This window comes from Diadema setosum, chromosome 5 (genome assembly GCF_964275005.1).
Source record: "Diadema setosum chromosome 5, eeDiaSeto1, whole genome shotgun sequence".
NCBI classification, from domain to species: Eukaryota; Metazoa; Echinodermata; class Echinoidea; order Diadematoida; family Diadematidae; genus Diadema; species Diadema setosum.
In genome coordinates this window covers 1,946,769-1,955,203 of record NC_092689.1, presented here as the reverse complement: position 1 = coordinate 1,955,203, position 8,435 = coordinate 1,946,769, and the positions used below count along the sequence as shown (strand labels likewise).

Genomic DNA, 8,435 nt, shown 5'->3' with positions numbered 1-8,435 from the left:
ATGCCATAATTATATAGAAGTGAGACACCTTAGAACAAAAGATGTACACGTAGTACAATCACTGCCTATTATTTACATACAAAATTTAATAGTGCACAGTATCTTTTTCTGTCATGTGAATCAACTTCAAAAACTACGCGCATAAACTTTATTAAAAACTTCCAACATTTGTGTAGAGCGATGCACAATGCATCATATCTATCCCCATTTTGTATATAAAAGAGGCTGTCAAAGATTGCATCCAAAATCAGTTTTATTTACAGAGGCTTTGAGTGACAGAGACTGAAATGTGTTAAAATGACCTTTTTCTTGCTGTTGTTATCCCTTTCAAGTGCTTCCGGTTGTAACTGTTAATGTGCCTTGAAAGGCTAGGCTGATATTTTTGTACATTCAGAGACTGATATTGATGATGATTCCAGTTGGTCACAGAGAAGTAGTTGACTCGCATGATTATGAATATGAAATATTTATCATATGTGACTAAATCAGGGTCGCCCGCAATTGATAGACATTACATGCTGTTAGTATTTTATTTTACATTACACAAACCTTGATGAATAAAAATTATTTAGATATGTCTATATACCTTCAACCCAGACTGCATTGCTAGCCCAACAATGGGGAGGATACGAGTGTGAGGGCAGTTTCCAAAAAATATGATGCAGCATACAGTTATGTATGTGAGATTGCTGATCATTTTCAGGAATGGATACGCAAATATTTGAATTGAATTGAATTGAATTGAATTTATTTTCCATTTTATGTCAACATGAACAAGAACAGAAGACATGATACATAGCATTAACACACAAGTAAAAGTACAATTTACATATAGACAATTGCAAAAAAAAAAAAAAAAAAAAAAAGATAGAGACAATATGAATGGCAAATGGATGGATCTCCAGAAAGTAATAAAATAACTTATAACTTGAAGATCCAACAACAATCATATAAAGTATAAGTTGTCAAAAATATTTTGTACAAGATTAAGTGGGAAAGTGTACATATGTGTTATATTTTATAGTCTGTTAAACATTTTTCTTTAATAGGATTCAGGTGGTTATATGATGGCAAGTTGATCATCCTCGGTGTGTTTCATTCTGTTTGCAAAATCATCTTGCTTGCTTTATTCATGCAATGTAAGTGATATTGTATGCACCTTCCCAGTGTGTTATGATTTTTGTCTATAGAGCTTTGCTACTTACTTTGTTGATGAAACACTTGATTTTGTCCATGTATTCTGTGTTGTTTGTAATGTGGTGTGTGTGTGTGTATGTGTACAACGTTCTGTCCAGAAATTGGATTTTCTACGTTCAGATTCAGATTATCATGTTACGAACTATTACAAGTTAGATTTCATTTTGATTCTGACATGTTCTGATTCAATTTCTGTTTATCTATTTGAACATGCACCTTGTGTACGTGTATACATGTACATAGTTTATTTGTGCCCCATCTAGAAGCATATACCTCAACACGAAAGGGTGCTAGGATAATCAGTCTGCCCCATGCCAATGTATCCATCTTTTCATCAGCTACCCCATTACGTGTTCCACCAATCCTGTATTTTCACCAGTGAATGTTTAACCCTCAAAACGTCTTTGGTGGCAGACCGACAAATGCTTGTATAGCCCCACTGACGCGATTTTGAGGCTTGGTGTCACTATAAGACCAAGGTAGGCCTACTAGTAATGTGTTATATGATGTTTCTCATGAACTACGTGTATATCAATAAATCTAGTCAACTGGACTTACTGATATAGTTCATGGGATACTTTACCTGGATGACTGAGAACATTCACAGACATGTCATACGATTTTTTGATGCTCAGATTCCTGTTAGAAATATGTATTCTTATTGTCCATTAAATTTCTTGCAAACAGCTTTCTCTGTGTACAAAGTGACATGATGCACTTGTAGCAGTGCCAAGTTTGAAACCCCGTGCAGCATTCTCTTTGTGTTCATCAAACTGGTCATCAAAACGTTCATGTGATGAATTAGAAATATTACTTGTACTGGTGCTGTTTGATGGTTCCATTTGTCATGTTTGTATTTTGTTTTCACCGAAAGTCAACTTTCCAATTACGTAATGGATGTAGGCAGTCTGTGTCAGTGCGTGAAGTATTTGGAATTATGCCAGTAAAAGGGGTGCTATACAGTATACAGGGTGTGAATTTAGAAGAAGTGTATGCACCTTTATTAGATCTATAAGTCTACACTAATTTTGACAGCCGTTCAATTTGCGTCATAGCAATATTGTACCACAGATAAATGATATTTTGTAGACACGTGCATGTGAGAGATTTTCTGTGTGTATCTATATTGCCATTAGAGAGAATGTGTTATTTTCTTGGTTAGAATGAAAAGTTTTACAAATACTTTATATCAATAGCAAAAATTATATCAATAATAAAAGCAGGAATGACAGATTCTATAGCAGAAACCAGTGCATGTACATTATTCCATGTGTCCAAGCTGTGTGATGCAAGCTGTGGTGTGAGCGAGTCTGATAGTGTTCGTAATACCATCGTGTATACCATCGTACATTTGTTTATTTTAATATACGATGCACTGAAAGGCTTCAGTTGAAATTGTGCATTTCAAGGCGGCAGGAATAATGCAATTTCTGTCATCGAGAAATCAATAATTCATTTAGTGGCTTGAAACAGTGCATGGTATATTTGTTATATCTCCTTCCGAAGAATCGAAGAATTAGAAAATTTTACAGTGGAAGAAAAGTGAACCGTGTGTAACCGTGTGGAAGCGATTAACACAGTGGTCTGTGAGGCCAATACTGAAAAAGAACTTAACCCATGCTATCAAAAAAATAAATGAATAAATAAAAAAAAAATGATCGATCTACCTATGGCGTAGTTTTCATGTTACATTGTATAGTGCACTGAAGCATGAATATGGCTATTACAATTCATTACCATGGATCACATTTTTGACATTTTTGTCCACTGGCATTTTGTCTTCAACATAGCGATGATAATGTTTGTTGACATGACGCTATGCAGAAAATCACTAAACAGGATTTCAGCAGGTAGGTGGGAATATCTCCCTGATTTCAGTAATGAAATATAATACATTGTACACGTACAGTACAAGTGTATTGGTACAATGTGCAATGTATGGCCACCTCTCTTGCCCCACTTAAGATCCACATCCTCCAAGTTTCCTCCAAGTATACCCCCATATTCTCTTCTTTCTCTGTCCTTGCCTCCTACTCATCTCCACACTCTTTACCCCCACCCCCGTCTGATATCCCGCTGTCTCTCAAGACAGTGTACTTCGTTTTCGACATCCGTTGCAGCCATAACTGTGACACTCGTGTATTAACTTTTGTTCGATTTAAATCTTGAAAGTATCCAGTTTTTATTCATGTCTGCAATCAGAAAGCATACACAAAACGTATTTCTCCAGTTTTAAAAGTTTGTCACAATAATCAGAGCTTATCAAGGTGGACAAAAAATAACTTTGTAATGGCGCGATGATTACACAGACAATAGCCCTTTTGCATTCCACGCATTGATGAAATGCCGCTCGACACTTTATGCTTGTCATACTTTGCATTACGAAATCTAATTGAAGAATCTCAAGATGCGTCTTAAGTGGGAAATGATTGTTTCTATACCAACTTTCGGGGGTACCGACATTACCGTTGTAGGACTGAAATGAGCAAAGCGGCCGTGTATCATGATTTGTTTTGTTTTAAGCCAAGTTTTATACTGCTTTGTCAAGTGCGGAACAATTAAGTCAGTTACGGAACAATAAAGTCAGTTAAACACAACGGCCGTTTGTAAGCTCTGTGTAACTTTTTTGAGCAAAATAGCTGGGTGAGAAGGGGAAACATGTTCACATACTGCTTGGTAGTCCCCGAAAACTTATTTTAGCTTAACGTGTTAACTTTGCAATGTATCTTATCCAATATGCCATGATAAATTCAGTTTTCCCGAAATGGATCAAGTTGATAAATCAGAAAGTCGTCAAGGCTAGCGGAAGTGGTATCATCAAACACTGCGACTAGAGGACCAGTATCAACTTCCTCCGAGCTCGTCTCCGAGCTCGTCTCATCTTCCGAGGTGGCATCTCCATCATCGATTCCCTCGTCATCTGTTACGTCATCTCCGTTTTCCATTTGCGAAGATTGAGCATCGTCGTCACTTTCACTGCTAGCGTCGTAGTCACTCTCATCTGACTGGACATTGATATTTTCATTGTCGAACTCGTAATTGATGTCATCTGCAGCAGAAATTCAAATCAATAGATAAAGTTCCTCGTATTATTCGTATTAACATGTAAAAAGTGTCATCACACATACAATTACTATAACTGCAATGTCAGCTGTAGCTGCGAGAACTAACTCTATCATGTTCTGCCAACTGGTATCAAACCCCAGTGAAAAGTATTTTGCACGGCGAACACGTGAGAAGTGGGTACTGGGCTGCGGTTCATACTAGAGAAAACATAAATCAACAAAGAATATGCTACTTCCTACCTAAATCTGATCATTTTTTAAGTGTTATTGTATACTAGAATGTATGCGAATAACCGTTGGATGAGCGAGTGAGAATTCCTCATTTTGCGCATTGCATGCTAGGTATGACGTAATCGAGTATCAGCGAGTATCACAAACCGTGTGCGTTATTTCCGTTGTCGTTGTGGTTTCGAGCTGCGCGTGCCCTCAACGCTGACGCATCAGCCGTATCGACATCAGGAACCGGGGCGCCAGCCTCCCCTGCGACGTCTGCAGGATTGACAACAGACGAGGACGATGAAACCGACGAGTCGCTGGGAACGCGCCCGTTGGTGTCGGCCAGCGTCTTTAAGAACGCCTCTCTCCTCCTGCGTCTTCTCCTCGCCCGGTGCCTGGAATGGCGTTTGCTGTGTCGAGTCCGGCGGCTTGATTCGGCCTCTATCGCAAGCGCTTTCACTCGGATTCTTTCCCGCAGATCCTGCACCTTTGAAAAATCGCTGACGGACGCGCGACGATCTGTCACCTCGCGATGCGTGGGCCGATAGTCCACCGGCGGCCAGCGGCGGTCGAGGCCGACCACAAAGCGGACTGGGAGGTGGTGAATGTCGACGTTGTGATTGAGGTACATCCAGCGGAGACGCGGGAACCCAGAACGAAAGTGGTCACCCGATCGACCAAGGAATGGGTAGATATGTTTGAATATGGAGTTGTCCAGGTAGTTTCCCCGTAGATCAAGCTCCTTAGGGACAGAACAAACATAAAGTGGTAAATAAGGAAAAGCGGAAATGAGAACAACAACGACGACGACGACAACAACAACAACAACAACAACAACAAAAGAAAGCCTATCACCTTTAAAAAAAAAGCAAAAAAAAAATGAAACCACTTCTCCATAGGAAAAGCTTCAGTTTTGCAGGAAAACAGACCCTGGCCCCGTTTCAGAAAACTTGTTATCAGTAACAACTGCCACATTTCTATGACAAATTTGCTCTCAGGCAATCAGATGCAAGGATTTCAGTAGCTTATAACAACTATCAAAATTTGTCACTGATAACAAGTTTGATGAAACGGGGCCCCGGTTGCTCTCCAATTCAGTAGTTTCTTTATATGGAAAGACAAGTTTATTTATCTATTTATTGATATTTGCTGTTCGTCAGGACTTTCGCAAGTGAATGCGGATATTGATGCTACTGTATTGTGTCCGTAAATCAAGTATACTAGTATACATGTGCTACAAAATGTTCGCTCGTACTACAATTATTATCAATACTGTATCAATCCCTCTCGCACGAGCACACACAAACACGCCTATAAGCCAGTCATTCACATAATACTTTTGAATGCAAACCTGTAAGGATGGCAAACCGGCTAGGAACGGGAGCAGCTTGACGAATTTATCTTTCTTCAGCCCTGTGTGTCCTAGGCCCAGCTTTACGAGGAGTACGGGGCGGAGACTCAGGTAGATCTTCAGTCTTCGACGGAGCCTCACGCCCTCACGGTTCCCTTGAATCGCGTAACCTGTCAAGTCCAGCACTGTCACATGCACCCAGACCTCTGTGAAAAGCCGGCGTGTTCAACCAGAGTTTGAAGAAAGTAATTAAGTATATAATAATCAACCTAATGAGGATTTAAGCTGTCATTCTGAGATGTTCTGTCACCGATGACATTGTGAGACAAATGTTTGAGTCGACAGCAGTGCACTTATATACCCCGTTTGAAGGCAGTAGTCCTTTCTGAAGGCCTCGAAGTCCATGTGAAAAATATCATACCTGCAAACTATTCTCGTTCAATAGGAACATCCTTAATTCTTAGACAGATCGTGTTAGGAAAGAAGCTTCTTCGATCAACCTTGTGTTCCTGTCTTTGTCAACACCTGCTAATAGAAAATAATTGTATTGGACACGGGTGGTTATTAATAGTTTGCATTATCTTTCAGTTCCATTTTCTTGAATATCAGGGTTGGCAAGAATGGAAGATGATAATAATACAAAGTATTACTGCTCATAAGAATGTCTTTCATTTTGCCGACTCTGAAAGAATCTCTCTTCTGTTACATGCTATTATACACTTGGGCGTTTTACCTTTTTTTCTCATTATCAACTCGACATTCATCTCTAATGACTGACCGAATTAAAAAGGTGGCATCCTCTTGTTGTACACATGAGTTCTCACCTCGAACTTCCTTGATACCGATGCTGCTCCCCGGGCGGAACATCACCGGGAGATCCTCGGGTTCCAACCTCCTGTGCTCCATGCTCCTCTGCAGCCGGTCACAGATGAGGTTGAGCGTACGCTTCCAACCGACTGCCGACCCGACGCATAGCGTCGCCAGTCGAATGATGAGGTCTTCGGAGGCGCGGTCGATGCGAAATTTGCGGGATGTGTTCGGGTCGCTTCTGCTCTTGATGATCCGCTCGTAGTTCTCATAAACACCATACTCCTTCCCAGTGTTAAGAAAAGTGAGCCATGCGAATGAGAAACAGGTAAAAACTGGTCTTACTCATAATCAGAAGGGGCGGAATGAGTGGTAAAGTTGATATTAAAACAGGCAAGTGCTCGCTGCTACTGCAGTACATGTATCTATCAATATTAACGGGTGATTGAGGAAATAATGAAATACGTATAACAGCTTGAGTCCTTCGTGTGAGATGCAGGGAAATTACATTTCATGCGGCAATTATAAGCTATGCGTGTTTATATAATCTATCAAAAAATACATTTATTATGCACCGAATTATTGATGTATAGTAGGCCTATTTTTTTTTTGGGGGGGGGGAGGAGTGGAGTTACCTTTCAGATTTAGTTTTCTGCAGGAAAAGGCTCTTTGTAGTGTTTACTAGGTCATAGATCATAGGTCAGACACGGAGGTCAGAAATGTTCGTCTGCCAGCTTCTTATTTGTCAGCTAGACATGCTAGAGACAAACGCAAACATTACCCTTAACCTTAGTATATTAGTACATCCCCTTTCTAATCAGCACGACAGTGTTTTGGTGTTGTTGTTTTGTTTGTTTGTTTGTTTGTTTGTTTGTTTGTTTTTTTGCAAAAGAACACCAACAAAATAGCTTGTCTTTTAGATTGCTTGTGTTTAAATTGTTATGTACCTTCCAATGTATTTTTGATGATTATGTGGAAATTAATTGAATTAAAAAAAAAAAATGATTCGAAACTATGTTACCAACGACGAGTTACAGTACTTTGTCGATGGTCGGCATTTAATCTATCATGATTATGGCCATTTTGTTGTGCTACAATCGCATTTTTAAGACACAAATTCCTATTGCTCGTGTCAAAGCGGATATGAACTGCTTACTTTCTGGAGCTCTCTGACATACATACAGAGACATTTGAGGTCGTTGATTTTCGCCGAGTACCGAATCATGTCCAAGAGATAGAGTCGAAAAACCACCGGTCTGTTGCCCCTTTTCATGCAGTGGATCTTCTTTCCCATCGTCATCTCCCACATCAAATCATCGCCTATATCCTCGCTGGAATCATACTCGTAAACATAGTCCTCCTCGTTGACAACAGCTCTTTCTTCCCCGTCTTCATCTTCGTACTCCTCATCGAACTGGTCGATGACTCGGAGATCGACGAGGCCGTATGCTCGACTGGTTTTGGCAGATTCGCGAATGTCGACTCCGCCTACATCGTCTCTTTCCGGTGGCTGTTCATTGAGGGCAGCATCTCTGTTGTCGGGAAAGGGCACGACGGATGAAGATGAACAGAGTAGTGAAATGCGAGCGCGATGTTTTAAAGAGGTAAAGAATGACTTGAACTTGTTGCCTGCGTTGTCTTGCTCTACCTGATTTTCCATCTCTATACCTGGAGTCCTTTTTTGTATTATATCGTCTTTTTCCTTTAATGCCCTACCTTCGTTGATTTTTTAACATTTAAAGTTTTTTTTTTCTTCAAGATGTACAGGTATAAAATGTGGTTGATTTCGCGAACAACCG

The 8,435-nt window shown here is 40.0% G+C and overlaps 1 protein-coding gene across 1 annotated transcript; it reads right to left on the bottom strand.

Moving 5' to 3' along the window:
• Positions 1–3,362: 3,362 nt before the first annotated feature.
• On the bottom strand, positions 3,363–8,376 carry LOC140228987 (uncharacterized). The gene is made up of 5 exons (XM_072309249.1): positions 7,793–8,376; positions 6,654–6,921; positions 5,830–6,035; positions 4,641–5,220; positions 3,363–4,246 (listed from the first exon to the last, which is right to left on the bottom strand). Exons 1-5 carry the CDS (start codon positions 8,294–8,296, stop codon positions 3,948–3,950), a joined length of 1,857 nt encoding a protein of 618 aa, XP_072165350.1. The 5' UTR covers positions 8,297–8,376; the 3' UTR covers positions 3,363–3,947.
• Between the last annotated feature and the right edge of the window lie 59 nt (positions 8,377–8,435).

Coding starts and splice junctions, on each gene's coding strand:
- LOC140228987 (XM_072309249.1), bottom strand. CDS start 8,296: ATGGAAAATCAGGTAGAGCAAGACAACGCAGGCAACAAGTTCAAGTCA. Junction 6,922..7,792: donor ATGTCAGAGAGCTCCAGAAA/GTAAGCAGTTCA, acceptor AACACTGGGAAG/GAGTATGGTGTTTATGAGAA. Junction 5,221..5,829: donor CCGGTTTGCCATCCTTACAG/GTTTGCATTCAA, acceptor TCTGTCCCTAAG/GAGCTTGATCTACGGGGAAA.